Source organism: Enoplosus armatus, chromosome 9, assembly GCF_043641665.1.
Source record: "Enoplosus armatus isolate fEnoArm2 chromosome 9, fEnoArm2.hap1, whole genome shotgun sequence".
NCBI classification, from domain to species: domain Eukaryota; kingdom Metazoa; phylum Chordata; class Actinopteri; order Centrarchiformes; family Enoplosidae; genus Enoplosus; species Enoplosus armatus.
In genome coordinates, this window is record NC_092188.1 from 16,053,644 (window position 1) to 16,071,991 (window position 18,348).

Here is an 18,348-nt window from a genome sequence, read left to right on the forward strand (position 1 = left end):
AGACAATGGTGTGTTTTATGAAGCTTAGTTCAGCCCATTGAGGCAGATGGGGGACTGGCTGTGTGCTTATCATGAGTTTTAATTAAAAGACTTTAGTCTCCTATGAACACATTCTCCCTGTGTAAATGCTAACTCTGAGTGGTAGCCCACTATTGATAATGGAGGCTACTGTCTTCAGTGATGTGGTCTCTGTGCCTCCATGGGGCAGGAGAAGAAATGACAGGAACAAAGCACACACACACACACCTATTTTCCTGTCCTATTATCTCTTTTGATTTGGGGCTTCAGGGGCTGTGGTGTCTTTTTATTCTGAAGTAGCTTCAGGAAGTATAGCGTTGGTCACGAGCGACTGCTAGCTGTTGATAAAAATTGGTCCATCCTCCTCCTTTCTCTCATCATACAGACATGCACATAACATATTCACAGGGTATTAGTTTCCATTAAAACTGACCATTCATAGTCTCAGACATTGTCAAACAGAGAACCAATTAGATGTAGCTTCTATAAACAGATATTTAGGATGCATTTAAAGAGGCAATAAGGGTGGTGAGCATTGGGGGAATTTGATTTATATTCTTCATTTAACTACTGCCTTTTTTATCCTTTTTGTTTTTTTGTAAAGACTACTTTTTCTAGCATTCTCTTATCAATACTAATCGTTGTTAACTCTTTCTCTGGGCCGGACATACCAGATAATGTCTCATTTGATAGATCCTCTACTGCTCTCTGTTTATCTTCTTTCCACACACCAAAGAGACTCATCTTGCTCTGTTATTGTTTTTTGTTACTCTGCATCCAGTTCTCTCAGTTTACTGGTTAGATAACTAATTTCTCTCTTTTAAAAACATATGTATTTCCTGGTTTAACATGACAATGGCCCACATACAGTTAGTCCGCAGTATTTAATTATTAGATAGGAACAATGAATATGTTTTTGACATTTGAAAAAGAGGAATAGTGACGTGATAGAATTAGAATGGATGGACATAACTGATTGACTTTTTGGGATAACCGAAAACTCATCCACTGTTAAAATTATGTCCAGTACTTTGTGAAAAAGTCCAACTGCTTTTTCAGTTGAGAAGTTTTGATAATGGCCCTGTTCCTGCATTGGTTAATTGAAAGCAAGTTGAGCTGACACCTAATCTGTCATCTTTCTTGGTTTTCTCCTTTCCTCCTCTGTATCTTTGCCTTTCTGTTTCTCACGCACTTTTTTGGAAAGGTGAACAATAACAAGATACATTTCCCCTCTCTCATTTTAACAAGGAGAGTATCAGTGTGGTTCTTGTTCATTAGTATCACAGATCACACCTCCATCACCCTTAGATCTGGGGGAGACAGAGGTGTCAAAATGCGCACATGTTTTTTTTTTTCTTCCCCTCTCAGCCTCCACCACAGGAAAATCCACAAAAGCCAATTCACACCAGTCTCTTTGCCTGCTCTTTCGCTCAGTATTCTATCTCCATGTGTTACTTTGCACCCCTGGCCTGAATTGCACATTTTTCCAGAAATGGTGTAAAATTTCTTAGTACTGCTGCAAGAATGAAAAGGACACACTGGCTACCTACATTATACCCTTCCTCACCACAGCTACCAGCAAAAGGCCATAGCAAATTGGATATACAAGCCTCGGGGAGATGCAAAAGACTCAGTTATCTATTGAGGCCAGAAAAAAATGTGTTTGTTTGTTCGCATTGCTAATTTTATTTACCTTCCCTCCCATTTTCATTAATGAAATAGCTTGGGGGAGTGTATTATAGATATTTTATATTCTAGTGACAAGAGCATTAAATAGCAATAAATAATGTGAGTTTATTCAAACGTTTCTTTTATCCCTGTAGGAGAAGAATACTTTTTGTGATCAGATCCCATAGGCTGTACAAAATTTCTCAAATGTGGCTTCTGAACTAAACCTGCACAGCTACAAAACAAGTTACTTACTGACAACCATAATGTGGGTACACACCGACACCAACGCTTAACTTGATTAATTATTGTAGAAAGCCTACAGGCTGCAAATAGTCCTTTGTTTACCTAACAAAGTAAAGGATTAAAACCATGTATTTTGCTTTACTCAGTGGGTTTAAAAGCATTGCTTTAGGGGATTCAAGAAGTAAATTTTAATCACAAATAGAGAATTATTCATTTATTCATCCATTTAACCATTCCATGCACAGAGTTTTGTTTTTAATTATTATTTAGTTTTACTTTTCCATAGGGGCATTTGTCAGGCAGATCTGAGAGGTCAAGGATGCCTGTGCCTGCAGGCCATTGGTTAATATTAATGACCATCAGCCAATCGGAACTCATCAATAGGTCAGAGGTTATCACGGGGTTGCAGATGCAGGAAGTTAATGTAATTTAAGATGCATCATGTTGTCGATTGCAGAGAAAATGTCTTTCCCACTCTTTTCTTAATGTGTTTGAGCTGTCCATTGAGCTGTCCTTCTCTTCATCGGTCTGATGTGTATTCTTATGTGTTTTCGTTTCTTGTCTTAATGTATTATTTTTCAAGGATTTTTAACAAGAGATCAAATATTCTTCACATTCTTACTTTTTATTCAAGTTTTGTGTAAGCACTTCTGCAGCCAAGTCCTAATCTGTAGAAGGCAACGTATACAGTTAAAGAATTACAACATCAAGAGTGAGGTGCTTGTTTAAAAACGAGTGAGGAAAGGAGGCGAGAGAGGCAAGAGTAAAGATAAAATGAAGGAGTGAATAGAAAATTACTGGTGATTGATAGTTTACGCAGTCACTATGATCTTCCTCTTCCATTCAATCCACAGATTTTTCAAAGGAAATCTGTTCAGTTGTCTGTTACTAATGACATCCTGGGTTCTTGTAGCAGACTGCTTGCCTTATAACACATTACACATTACATTAAGAGGCTCCAGCGTCTCGCCTATTCCACTGCATCTAGATGTTTCATGTTAGAAAGCATTTAATCAATGCCTTGGCTTGCTTGTTTTAAGAATGATTTCCAATTATTTCCATATTGGATACCATTCCCAGTCTGACTTTAAGGAGAAAAAAAGGCCACTATAGCAAAAAAAAAACAGGCAATTGGAAAGCTAGCTTGTCACAAATAATTTGGACTCTGCTGCTCAGAATATCATTACGAATGAGATAATGTTTCCTGTAGAATTCTCATATTGCAAATTTAGCCCTTTGTGTTATTTTACAGCTACTTTAGCCATCAGAAATTATGTTAAATGCCTTTGGGATTAAGCCTAATCATTAAAACCATATGCCAACATGTCAAAACAGCATACATTTCAATGGGAATGTCAAGTATGTACTGTTTGAGATGCATTGTTTTCTGACCGACAGTGTTGACTTAGCCTTGGAGTTCTTTTACAAGCCATCTAACTCCTGTCAGTACAAACAAAATACATAGAACTAATCAATGCATCCATTCCCACACCCTACTGGCTACCATTAATCCAATGAGTCAGCAGGTCAATAATCAATAGCTAATGATTGGCAGCAGAGTTTGCTAATCAGGGTTTGATTGGCTGAATGAGTCCATGGGGAAAGGCTTTAGCCTTTTTTAATGCTATGGTGCTTCACATAGTTTTTCAAAGCCACATATGAACTGTGGGAAAATGTCTGTCTGATTTATTTGTTTTATGATGTTGACCTCCATGATGCTCACCAATGTGGAGTTAGCTACATAACAATATCAATCCCTCTGATGGTATTATTTTGTTTTAATGGTAACCTTTATCCAGAGAAGGTCAAAGGATCATGCTTGTTATTACCTTGCAACACCAGAAGTTAAGCAGAAGTTAAGTGCCTTTCTAAAGGGCACCTCAACACCAGTTTTCTTTTAAATGATTTTACCACCAGGAAATAACTTTGATATATGGCCTAAAAAGCTCTCTGTCTCTCTTTTAGGGTCCCAGGTGTAACCATTGCTACAGATATAATCTGCGGCTTCCCTGGTGAGACTGAGGAAGACTTCCAAGAGACAGTAGACTTGGTGAAACTCTACCGATTCCCAAGTCTCTTCATCAACCAGTTCTACCCCAGACCCGGTACACCTGCCGCCAAGATGGAGCAAGTGCCAGCACATGTGGTGAGTGTTGACAAGACTGAGCTGAGTGAGACAGAGACTCCTTTACTACTAGTCATCTGATGTATCTGATTTGGCCTTAATTTGGCTGCTCATGTGTGAAAGTGATAGAGATGTGACTGTTGTGATGTGGCCACATTGGTAGCTCTATTCACTTTACCTTTACACACAATTTACAGAATACAGTATGTTTGTCAGCACAAAGCCTTTAACAGACAATAACTTAAGTACCTTTAGTGCAGGACTGTAAATTATGTTTTGTGATCTCACAAAATGCTGTTTGAGACAAAGCAGAAAACGTGACCTGACTAACAGCAATGCTATCCAGACACAGTATATACACAATTGTCTACCGACTTCTGGCTCTTTTTCTTCTGTTTTCTTTGGTTTCTTCAGTAAGATGATTCTTATTTTACATGTCTAATGCAGACGATTTTGTCAAAGCCTTATTCTTCTTCTTAAAAAAAATTAAAAACTAAATGATTAATCAAATTACAGCTTGGAATATAACAGAAGCAGTAATACATGTATGCATATACTATACTGTAAGTGCACACACAAATGTGCATGTGTGTGTATTGAGGAAACACAGGCTGGCCTCCTGTCATCTGAAAATGTAAAAGCCTGTTCTAGTTCTGTCATGACTTCTGTATGAATTTTAATATTATATAATCCTGAAAGACGTGTGTGTGCGAGAGTTACGGTGTCTCACTGTCCTTTTTAGACAGACAGACAGACACATACGGTACACATGCTGTATTAATGTTTAAATGTTAAATCCTGCATTTGAGTTAAACATTTGCTGCTGGCGGTTAACTGGGACCAGAAAATCCAGATTTGTTCAAAGTTGAGAACAACTGGGCGGACTAAGTTGGCAATTGATTGTGATAGGAAAAGACATCTGTCAGTCAAGCAAACATGCCCCAAAACATAGTCTTGAAGCTGCAATATTTCCTTGAATTAACTATTATTATCAGAATTGACACAAAGAGAGGTGGGATTTTGCTAGATTGAGATAGTAACGTTGTGTTGATCTTTTAAGGTATTTCAAAAGAGAGTTTCAAAGTATTCTTCGCTTGACTTCAACACAAGTCAGAGGTTTCTTGGAGCCAAGATTGAAAGGCCTTAGTCGAGTAGAGTAACTGCAACACATTGTGTCATGGTGGTTGCTGCTTCATTCTTATTGTTTTCTGTTTAACCACACAACTCTTGACTCTCTTACTCTCTTTCTCAATCTGCTGCCAAATGAATGAAATAGTGCCTAATGAAGCCATAATTGTTATGAAAGGTGTGTGTAAGAGAGAGAGTAAATGCGAGAGAACTGCAGATTGAACACGTCACCATCAGCAGTGTTGTCTTGACCCCTTTGCCTGATAGGTTTCTCAGCTACATCATTATTTGGCAGAGCCACCGACATCTATAATGTAATTGTAAAACGTAAATTAAGAGAAATGTTACTTATGACCATTGATACTGTCTATAGCCCCCGCAGTGTAACAAACGTGCTTAATGCTCATTATGTTCATTATGCTCATCTCTTACCATGGATTGATGCACATTTATACATACATGTTTTGTTCAAATGAAATTTTGTTCCTTGTTTATTTAATTCTGCTAAATAAGCAGAAAGAATTGCTGCTTAATTAGCACTTGCTAAATAACATACTTTTCCATTGGCCAACCCACTCAAAGTAGGCCCATTCATAGTTGCTTACTTATATCATTACTTGCATCCACATTTAATCATGTTGCACTGTTGCATCATGTTATTTAAATAAGAGCATCCCTATTCCCCAAGAAGTTGAAAAACATTTGTATGCAACAGTTCTCACATTATTGAATCTTAAACATGGGTGCATGCTACTTGTGCTTGAAATGTTTTTCTTTGACCTTTTTTCTTTAGTTTGACCTCCTACATTATGCTGCATGCTATGCTATATGTTCTGTCTCTTCTTGCATTTGCACTCTCTCACTCTTTACCATCAAAGTGTTGACACATCTCTTTCAAGTGGAGTGTCTTCATAAGTCATTCTCTTTTTCCCTCCTCCCTCCTATCTCTCTTCACTCTCTGAGGAGAAGCTGAGAGTGTCTTAGAGGGATCAATCCCCAGACAACCACATCACTGCTTCTCTTCTTATCTTTTTCCCCTCTCCTGTCTTTCTCCTCCATCTGTCTCATCCGACTTTTATTGTTAGCGGTTGGATGTCAGCACACATCTATCCCAGACATCATTCCACAGGCAGCTCTTTGATTGTCAGACTGTGGCATATTGCTGGTTCCTGTGGAAACCTTTTCTATTGCCAAATCAGCCCTTTTTTAACATATCAAATTATTTTAATAGTTTTATAGTTTATTTAATGACTGAGCTTTGTGCTAAATCACAGATTAAGCATTGTGAGGTGCATTGTAAATTGTCTGAAATGTGCAGGCAACAAAGGGGAGGTGTGTTTCACTTGAGCAATTGTTTTTTTTTTTTTAACTGCCTAGAATAAGATCTCCATGATCACATTGTCATCCTGCAGTTTCGCTGCTTATCTAAATGTTTAAGTTAATTATGAGTATATTTGTGCTCGACAGAGAATAGTAAAAGGTGAGAGAGAGAGAGTCGGAATAATATGTTAGGGTCCCTGTAACCAGTACACCTGCTTCTGTGGTTAAAGCCGCACACAACATCACATCATCAGTCAGCATGCACCTGTTCTTACACATACACACACACACACACTCAGCGAGTGGTGGCAGCTAGGCGACGTCTAGGCCATGTAGGGTCAGTCATTAATAAAGTGCACCAGATGGTTTGTCTGGAACACAACTGTGTTGAATAGCCACGGGAGGGATGGATGGAGAACTAGATGGAGTAGGAAGCAGAGACAGAAGGAGGTCTGAGAGAGAGCAAGAGAGGGAGAGAAGGTAAGCAAGGAGGGAGGATGGGAAGAAAAGCTAAAAGGTGGAGGGAGATGGATGGAGGAGACAAAGTGAGACAAAAAGGAAAAGCTACAGGGACATGGCCATTGAGGGACCTGAAGGGGCACCACCCCCCTTAGAAATGTAAATGGCCACCATGAGTGCTCACCTACTAAATGTGGCAGCTGATGAAGTTTAGTCAATCTCACCATTTGGCAGTGGTGAAGCTGGTGGTCTATGTCTATCGTACATTAACCTTAAAATATAGCACACTGCTCTTTAAAAGCAAGTGCAGATATTTACGTTTTCTTATCAGTATGGGATGCCTACATGACAATTTGCCTTTTCCAGCACCACTATTAACAGGAGGCCAAGCAGAGTTTCAGACTCACCATATTTCATTCATCGTGATTGTAGTACCGACACTGTTGTCAGTGATTTAGTGATCTTCAATGTATTTTACCTTTCAAGACAAATGATCTAAGGTAGTTTTGGACTTAAAAGCAGGTAGGTGTGTATTGTTGTGCAGTGTAGGTCATTGCAACAGTGGAGCATGTCTAGAGGAGGGCATTTGGTAGGAAGTGGTTAGGCATGTCCACAGGCTTTAGTGTCTTGACAGCAGTGGACATTCTGTATGATGAGCTGGTAAATTGAACTGCCAATACACCCCTTTCTCCAGAATGTCACACGGCTTATGTAAGAGTGTGTGTTTAGGGTAATGGACAGGGAAAGATCATGAAGATTGAAGGAAGTTGGTATGAGACAGATTCCCACGCAGCACAAATGCAGAAAATGATGTAAAATATAGAAACTGAGGTTGGCCTAAAGAGTAATTGTCATTATATAAAAGTAACAATAAAGAGCAGACTCAGTTAGTGTGGCCAAGTTGTTTTTCCACATCAGTCATTTTGTTATTTGAGCACATAGTTGGCTGGTAAAGTAGCTACAACACACCCTAAAAGTGTGTAAAAACTTTTTTTTTTTATTACTACTAATATTTGCTCATGTGTATAATTGGTAATACTGATTTTTTTATTTTGATGATAATACATTAAGACATATTGTTTTGCTTCAGCAGTCTGACTTCCAGCCATGCCAAAAACCCATATTTGAATAGAAAAAACACACAGACAGCTTTGTCTCAGTAAGTCAGTGAGTGAAGCAGAGAAAACACATAGAGCTGGATAGGGTCCAGCTGTGATGTGGTCCAGGTGTTTTGGGGTATCTGTAGGTCTAACTTATTACCTATTGTAATAGATGATATATTGGAGAATGCAGGATGGAGGGGAGAGCAGAGGCAGATGGAAAGAATAGGAGACCACAGGGATGGAGGGATGGAGGGAGCATGTTGAGAATAAAGGGATGTGAATGCTATTAGCTTGGATCTCCATAATCATCCCCCGGTGACTAGAACTTAGCCTTGATAAATGGACTTGCTGAGTGGAGGGTGTGTGTGTATGTGTGTGTTGGGGTGTCTATTGCTATGCAAGAAAGAGTTGAGAATGAGCATCTGCTGGAGAGAAAGAGGGGAAAAAAGTGATAGAGAAGGAGATTAGCTGTTCTAGTGGGACAGTGATTTTAATTTCCCCAGGTTGTAATTGGTTAAGAACTCCATTACCCACAAGGCACCATTGTGGCAGCTGTCAAAGTGAAACACCTGGCCAGCCACTAGTAGCTCCATCCCCTAGCTTCATGATAATTTATCTACGCCTGGACACACACACAAACACTTGCACAGACACACATATGCATGCCTTTTCCCCTCTCCGTCTCAAATGCAGACACTCTCTCATACACTGATCAGGGGAGATAATAACACTTGACTAAAGGCAGTCTAACAGGTATTAAGGTTGAGTTAATGGTTAAGTTGCTGTCTGGGGCCAGGTAGGCCTGAACTTGATTAATGAGGACCTAGGACTAACAGTGGAAGGGATAACACATTGCATTTATAATGATCACAGTTTTTGCTTGCCACATTCAAATGCATTGTTTTTTACCTGAATAGATCATCAGTATGCTGTTCATGCAAGAGTTAACTAGCTGAAGGGACGGAGAGTCACGATGTTCTGCAGGGTCTAAAAAAGAACCACATAAGTGTAGATTTATAGACTGCTGAGTTTGTGCTACTGCTGTCATTATCATCATCTTCACACACACAGACGCAAGGTTCATGTTTTTTCCATCTGTAAGCATCGGATATAATTTGTCACTTAGAGCATACAGTATTTTCCAGAATGGATTTTTACTCGTATACTTGCTGGCCATTTGAACACTTTGCTACACTTTTGAGTACATTAAAAACATGTTTTAATGGTAATAATGATGGTTTTCCACTGTTGGCATGAGAATAAATATTAATTAAAATAAAGTCTTTACATTTCCTCTGATAGTATAACTTTGCTCTATCAGGTATTGTCTTAATAGACAAAAAAGAACAAGATTTTACTAAGGGCACTCAACTGAAACAAAATAGTGCACAGTTATTTAGATTTATATTGATTGTAGCCACTATATGTAACTGTTTTACTGGCCTGAATTTGCCTTAATGACATGACAAAGTCACTTAAAGTTAGTAGTCTCTTCTGATGCAAAGTGAAGAGCAGCTTTAAGGCATTTCATATATGCTGAGTGTGATCATACCTCATATATACACATTCCTGTGTCCATTTAGCATATCACTTTGCCTGACCTTGATCAGGGAAACAAAATGAAATGTTCTGTGTTAACAATTTACAATATATGGCTTGTATAAACCTTAGTCAACAGAACATGCAGCAGATCTGACACATCAACATAGTTGGAACATTTTATGTCTAGTGACTTCTGTAGAGAGAGAAAGGTCTCGCACACACATCACCAGCATAACCATTGTGACCACTCTCGTTGTGATGCTTCAGGAAGTGTTAATCCTTCGCGCGCACACACACACACACACACACACATGCCGTGGGTGTAGGCTCTATGGCACTAACATCTGTCTGTCATTAGGGAAAGACAGACGGGCACATACTAGTGAGCCAGAAGCTCATACAGTACAGGCTAAGGCAAGATCACTGTTACCTTGCCTCACAACACACTCGCACTCCGGCATACTGACATGCATGTACTTGCTCATATAGACACACACAGACACACACACACTTTTCTATGCCTCATGTCATAGAGTCACGCGTTAAGCATTTTTCTCTGAAATACACAAACATTAAACCAAGAGCAGGACCTTGCTGGTTGTGTTGGCTTGCACACATAAAATACTGTCTTACAAACAGCCTTTGCAACCCCTGAGAGAGTGTTTTTGCAGTTGGCTTCTCACAGAACTGACAACTTAAATCTACACACACACAAACATCTTATGAGTTTTGAATTTAACTTCAATCACCTGCAGACTGCATGCACAGTTTCAGATTTCTTTTTAGTCTCAAGTTGCTGGTGATTTTGACTAAAATATTACTTTTAAGAAGCTGCCAGTCTGAAGACAATCATATCTTTGTCAGGGTAATTGCACTCATGAATTTCTTCACAGCATTGTGCAGATATTCCTACTTTACATGAAATAGTTTTATGTGGAACAGCAGTGTTTTTATGAAGTTATTTGTGTGTTATTGGCAGCAGAGTGTGTGCTCCTGCGTACACCGCTCCTGTATGTGTTTGGGATCTGTGTATGAGTACAAGTGTATACATCCATGTAATGTCACTTCCCGTTAGACGCAGCATCCGTCTCTGGCGGCAACAACAGATGGATGTAATGGTAACAACCATCGTTCATCATCACCACGGTGACAGGTCCACAGACACACACACACACACACACACACACACACAGTGGCTTTGCATTGCTGGGCTGTCACTAACACAACCTCGATGGCATGCTAGATTAATTTTTCTGGTTGATGGACTACACATACATGCAAGCGCTCACACACACGTGCAGCACACTAATAAAGCTCTTAGAGACGGTATGACCACCTGAATCACTGACATTTAACAAGGTGATCTTAGTGCAGCTTTTACATAATCTTTTTTTGGTGCAGATTTCAGGTCAGTATTAGAAGAATGTTGCAGTTGTATTTTTGCAATGTAACATTTTTTTGTGATTTAATCAAGTAGGATTTAATCAATGTTGTATGGAAAGAGATGGGTGTATTTTCGGAGAAGTATTGGAAAGTAAGGGCATCAAGTAATTATTTATATAAAATAACTACTGTAATCCAGGTTTACAAATGCAGTGCAGAGTTTAATAAAGTCTTCCTGTCTTTTCATTGATGGTTGTTTTCATCAGTTGTGCAGTCTCAAATTGTATATGGTACAGCACCTTTACAGAGCATGAGTGGCCTATTTCAACCTCATCTTGCTTCATATGAGCAACATTTACACATCTCCCCAGTGCTCTGCTAGTGGCTACTGATTAATTCCACAGGTGCAACTTGGGGTGTAGTTTTTGCTCAAAGGCACCCCAACAGCAGCTGTTGTGGGATGATGAGAATATTTCTCATTTACTTGCCATCAATCAGCTTTTTCCACACTAGTCTAGGGACTTTAAACTGAGGATCTTGCTATCAAAAATGTCCACCTCCTAACACCCATGTAAGTGGCAACATTACTCTAGAAAACTACAAGACCTGAGGATAACAAGTAATACGTTGATGTTTCCTTCATTCATTTCTGTGATTCCTATGGATCTGTCTTTCTCTCATAATTATGTATCTGTTCTGTAATCTGTCTTGTTCTCTATCTCCTTTTGCCTTTCAGTTAGCTCGGCCTTTGAATTATCTTGTATTTGGAATGTTTTCACACCTTTGTCCATTTTTAGTGTACAGCATGTGTTTGTGTAAGTCAATGTGTGAGCATGTGGTGTGTGTGCTTTCGTAGGCGGGTGTGTGCTACTGCACTGGGTAAATTCTGTTGGGAGCTTATAGGGGGTTGAGAAATCCTTACCTGCGGTTACATCTGTCTTACAGTTCCACATACACAGCTGACCATCACCAAATACAGAGTGATGATGAGAGTGATGAAGGGATGGAAGGAGGAGAGAGAGAATGCTGTTGAGGAGAAATGATGAGAGAATTGCTCTCACCTAAGGTGCTCCAGGCAGAGAGAGAGAGAGAGAGAGAGAGAGAGTGAGAGACATTGTGGATCCTGTCCGGCTTATAAGGGGGAGGATTGGTGAGAGAGTAGACAGTATGATTAGTATGAGTATTCCTTCACTGTAGAAAAACACAGGGAGCGAGGGAGAGGTAGAGCACTGTGGGATACGTGGAAAGGCAAAGAAAACGAGAGTAAAGAGGATTTGGAGATTCTGGAGAGCCCTTTGGCAGAGAGAGCCAGAGGGAATCGGGTAAAAAAAAGGATGGTAGAAGGACAGGGCCAATGATTACAGGATTGTATGGATCACAAGAGCCCTGGGTGAACAGAGAGTAAGAGATGGGTAGAAATGCAGCGTGGGGAAAAAAAAGAAGTGAAGGTATACACAGATAGAGGGAATGGAGAGGAGGGCAAGGAGCTATGAGAGGTGCAGTGATGAAAGGATGGGCCTCACTAGAGACAAAGAACAACAAAGTCAAGGAGTACAGTTACCACCCCGTCCTAATACCTTTATTTCACCTTCGTTTCCTCATATTTGCTGTTTACTTTTCTTGCCACATCTTCTCTTTTCACTTTGTTTAGCATTCCTTTTGTAATTTGGCCTTTCCACTCTTCCCGTCTAAGGACATTGGCACAGCCTGTCCATCTTTGTCAGCTTGACCACACATAATGTATGTATGAATAGATTTTGTCTTCCTTCTCTGCCTCCTCAAGCTGCCTTTGCCTATCCTGAAGCTGCATTTGTCTGTCAAGCTGTAATGATGCCTGTGTATGATAGCAAAGCGACTTGTTAGTTGTCTGCTCCATATGTACAGATCCAGCCTAAGGGCATTGAATCCAGCTCCTTTACATACACTGCAAAAGACAGAGAGGGAAAGAAGAGGAGAGAACATGGCAATGAATGTATGCTCCCTTTAGCTACAGTAGCATATACATATATCCTTCCCCTTTAGCCAGACATGGCCTAATCAGCGAGCTAATTAGCCCTTTTTGTAACTGCGTTGGCCTCATGTAACTGATTGCATTAACAATTGCCACACATCAAACAGTCATGTCTCATGCTTGTGCATCTCTTTACACATTAAGGACATGCAAGGTTAAGGCCAGACTTTGAGCGGGAATGAAATAAGAAAATTAGGAATATTTTCCGCCACAGCTGGTGGGCAAATAAATGTTCTCTGCTCATTCCATATTTTATAGATTTAATGAATTACTGTGGGCATTGTTCTCAGCCATGGTGATTGTTTCTGTTTAAGTGACCCAATAAGTTAACATGTGTAAAACTGTACTGTATGTCCATATTTATACCATATGTCATTTTTTTCCATCTGTGACACATGTTATGGAAATTGTCGTGTTAAAATGTTCATGTCAACACTAGACAGCATCAGGTTTTCTAATTGCTACAACAGACAAGCAGAAGAGCATGAGGAAAGGCCAAAGAACAATATTTTAGATCATTAGTGTTGTTGGGAAATGTATGAAAAATAAGCTATATGAAATATATAAACCCTGATCAGTGTAACTGACAGCACCTATGAATGGGCATGTATGAAATCATTAATATAAAGTGTAAAGTGTTTTTTATACACTCCGCTATGTAAGATTAAATCTATATTAAGTGATAATCAAGCTCCAGCTTTTTTTGTTGGATCTGTATTATACATGCATTATATGAGTGGCTTTTAAACTTAAAATTAATTTAAGTCTTTTTGATTGTCTACAGAAGAAGCAGAGGACTAAAGAGCTGTCACAACTTTTCCACTCTTACAACCCCTACGACCACAAGGTAAGACGTCTTTCAGTGTTTGTTCTTTGATCATTCTCCTAGTTTACATGTCTGCGTCTGTCTGTCAGCTGTTTCACTTTTGTCCTTAAAATGTGCTGGTCTTTCTCACAGTGAACTATTTTATCTGCCTATTTCTCAATGTGGAGACCCCTGAGTATTCTCATTCACCTCTAGACCAGAAGCCTTCACTTGACATCAGAAGTAGTTATAGGTCACCATCACCGTATTGTCTTTATGGCTGTGATGAGTTTTTTGTCTCCTCAAGATGGATGCCTCTTGTCAGCAATCTAGTGGATGAGGAGACCTGAAGTGTTTGTTCCTGATTACATTGTGTGTGTGTGTGTGTGTGTGTGTGTGATAAAGAGAGAGAGAGAGATTGAATTCTGAACTGTATGTGTATATTCCTATATTTGTGTGTATGAGCTCATACATTATGAGGTTAACATCTGACAGCAGACTGAGCATGCCTATCTTCATAATACAGTACATCAACATCACGGTTGCATTTAAATTAGATACTTAGTACATGTGAACATGCTTTCTCCTCAAGTACGATTCCCTGAGGAATTTAGAAACCTACTGTGTACTGAGACTGCTGTGCTGACCACCATCTCACGAATATTACTGAACACCTTTTTGTACTCACTGGTTTGTGTGTTTTTTGAGTGATTCATGAAGGTTTAGATTGTTCAAGGAGTTTAATTATGCTACAGCAAATGTCATAGAATTGAAGAAAAGCCAAAAAGAGAATACCTCTGAATATGTTGCATATTACAAACCACTTCTGAAACCCTTGAAAGACACTTTCAAGGCTCCTAAAACAGATCAAGTTTCATAACAAGTCGCCACGGCACACAAAAGTCAAAAGAAAATCAGTTTCTTAAATGTATCCTGCAGCAAAATCCACTTCTTCTGTGTATATCTGAATGTATGAATATATTAGCTGTATATTTTGTACTTTTTTGTGAATATACAGAGCATACAGGGGGTGTTTCATTCTCAAAAGATAGATTTTGTGTGAAGTACCACTTAAAAGACACTATATTGTCTCACCAGTTCTTAGTTTGAGATCCTCAGGGACAAAGCCCCTGTCCATTCCAAAGTTATGGCTAAAGATGGAACGTGGCCGCAGTAAGAGCCCCAGACCCTCTCCTAAAAGACAATATTAGTAATCATAAGTCATAAAAAAGTTAATGCACTTTTTCTTTCAAATTTCTATATTCATTTGGAGTGATATTTTTTTTGTATTTGGGAAATTGCATTCTGCTTTTTTCATGCTGTAAAGCACATTATTGTTAACAGCTATGTTGAAATATAAATTACCTAGTAAATGGATAATAAAATTGCACTGTTAAAATGATTACACTGCTCTGATATGCCACATTTATTACTGCTGCATATGTTTTTAATCCCCAGCAGAGTAAAATGTCAACGCACTGATAACCTTGCCTATTTCACTATATTTTGTGGATGAAATGTGTCAAAAATAATCTTGTCCTATTATATGGTATCTGATAGCCCACGCACATAAATATTTTTAACATGTCAAGCAAGTTTCTCATAAATCGTTCATGCAGCTCAACTTCCAGCCATGTTCCTGTAGGTCTTATTCCTTTTCCATAGATTGTGTAGATGTGCAAATAAATCCCCTTGCATTACAAACCCAGATAGCCGTGAGATATGATTTAATGATAATAAATCTAATGTCAAGCATGCTTCCTCCCAGATCAACCACGGTTCTGCCTGTCCTTGCCCATGTCCATACACCGTGGAAATGTTGAGGCAAATCAGCTTGTATTAAGCCCACATAGCCGTTAGATAGAAATAAATGAAGTCTGATAATGTCCCTCATTTTATGTTAAATTCCCTGGGGTGTCTGGCCTTTCAGCTTACAGTTTATGTAAAGATATTATGTGTTTACTAACACATCTGTGTGTGTGTGTGTGTGTGTGTGTGTGTGTGTGTGTGTCCAAGGGAGAGAGAGACAAAAAGAAAGGGAGAGAGAGCGCACAGATGTAGGGGGAAGGGAGAAATTGGTGTCTTTATAACCATTATTGTTAATACACATCTTACTATAGGTATGAAAAGGTCATTAATAAAGACTGAGTCAGGGTGGGGGGTGGTGGGTTAGTGAGGCTTTATTGCTCCACAGCTCCAGGCTACCAACCAAATGAAACAATGTTTTTTTAATGAACTAATTGTTTTTTTTGTACCAAGCTTGTTTCTTAATCTCCCGTGGCTAGCTCTGAATCACAAATGTGGAAAATGGCTAGCTAAAACACAAACAAAAATGGGCTGTCAATAAGAAATTTTTTTTTCTTCCTTTGTTTTCCTAATTGTCTTTCTTTCTCTGTCTTCCTTTCTGTCACTTTGCCTCTATATATTACACAGTGTCGTAGATGTTTTCTTGTGTGTTCATTTACATGTAGATAATTGTACTCATTGGGTGTGTGTGTATGTTGAAGAGACAGAAGTGTGTGTGTGTGTGTGATGATTAATGTGAAAAATCCTATAGCCAGATGGTGCTGAACAAGGCCCATCCATCAGCAATGAAAAGACCAGTGGGCAGAAAGATGGCGGAGCACTTTGTCTAGGGCCGATGCCCAGCACCGGACACACACACACACACACACACACACACACACACACACACACACACACACAGACTCTCTAAGGCCTCGACTGTGTAACCCACTGAGCCATGTTAGAGCCTTGTGTTTTGTTTTGGAATACAGATTCTTGCTTGTTTTTTTTTTGTTTTTTTTCGCTGCCCGGGTCCCACATGAGTGGTGGTGCCTCACCTTTAAAACGAGTCTGGTGTAGTTTTGACGTGTAGGGCAGGTCTGCAGCCTATTTTGGTCCCAAGACAGAGTTTAAGGGTCAAATAGTTGCATGACTTGTGCTCTTGAATTGAACACAAGTAACATGGAACTTGAGTTTCTGAGTAAAAATGCATCAACATGAACTGTATTGGTAACCAGTATCAACCAGTAACCAGATGTCTGAAAATTGTACTTTGAATCACAGTTAAAGACTAACCAAGATGATGCCAACTTTATGAAAATACATTCAGAATACCACAGCCTTTGTCTGCCTTTGTTCACATGCACCCAGACACATTTATATATGGGATCAATACCAATATTTTCAACCTTTGATTGCAGCTGCGTTTTAAGTTGTTACTGGAGGGCTGTTCCCTGTTAAATTGGGAGATTTTAAGCTGCCAACTTTACAATCTAAAGCCTTTATTCTCTCACCTTATAGGCTTCTGCTGTACCTGTTATCTGTGCTTACATTACAAGTAATTATTACTGTCTTTATTCATCAGTGAGAGTCAAGGGTGATACACAGCACTGTCATGCTTTTCTTGCTATTGTTTGTCTATGGTGACCACAGTTTATTCCACTGTGCAAATGTGTGTAGTTAGAAAAATTGTATGAACACACTACACACAAACAGATCTCTCTCCCTTTGCTGCATCACCGTGTCATCTGGTGTAAAGTTTTGCTCCCTGAGGGCTTAGCCCCTCCAGGTTGAGGTTGTGAAACTCCCATCATGCTTAAGTCATTCTCAGCAAACTTAACGTGTGTGTGTGAGTGTCCATGCATTCAGCTGTTTCTGGCAGAGCTAATAAAGCCCCTCTCACCCCACACTGTCATAGTCTCCTGAGAACACACACACAGACACATACATACATTCTTCATGCTGTGTTCATAGGCCTGAATGACAGGGGTGACAGTTTTCCCTGCGGCAAGAGAGAAGGGACAAGCTGTCAACATGGCCCGTTGCACCTGCCCGGCCACACAAGACACACACACGTAGAGAGCAAGATAGAGAACTGGAAGTTGGACACAGAGAGGGATGTAGAGGTGGCTAAATGAAAGGCTGATAATGAAAGACTAGCAAGAGAAAGACAGCATTTGCAGAAAATAAAACACTTAATTACACTCAATAAACTTTCCCCCTTCAGTTATTCTGAGGTCCCAGTTTGCCTCATAGAGGTTGACATCATTTGAAGAAAACAAAAAAAAAAGTTAATTAGTCTAACAGTTCTCTCTCTCCCCAACAGATCACTTGTTTCATATTTTCAGCACGTTGCTAAACTGCACAAGTAGTGGTCTGCTCTTTTCTCTTTTGGAGATTTTAATTACTTTTATATCGTAGAATGAGTTTTTTTAAGCTGCTGTTGTTTTGCATTGTTGCGAGAAGGTAACCTCCATCTTTGTCGAACTTGACATTTGCTGGCCGCACTTTTTCTCCTTTCCTGTTAATTAACTGACTATTAAGGGAAAGAGAGGGTGGGAGTGGGGGGAGACATAGATATTGGTTATTTTTCTTTACTTGTCTCTACACCCGTCTGCCTGTTTCTGTCTCTTCTGCTCTGTTTGTCTCCAGGTTCAGAATAGCTCTTATAAAGTCTGGAAATGTCTTAAATGATGTAAATGTAAGGCTTTAAAGGTACTTACAGACTTCAGTCCTGTTAGTTGAGCTCTTTTGT

General features: G+C 39.4%; 1 protein-coding gene across 1 annotated transcript in view; it reads left to right on the forward strand.

Annotated features, from left to right (window-relative positions):
• Positions 1–18,348, forward strand: part of cdkal1 (CDK5 regulatory subunit associated protein 1-like 1) — a 208,772-nt gene that overhangs the window by 143,557 nt on the left and 46,867 nt on the right. Inside the window, exons 11-12 of the mRNA XM_070912255.1 lie at positions 3,898–4,078; positions 13,788–13,850. Coding sequence (XP_070768356.1) covers positions 3,898–4,078; positions 13,788–13,850 — 244 coding nt within the window. The remainder of the gene's footprint in view (positions 1–3,897; positions 4,079–13,787; positions 13,851–18,348) is intronic.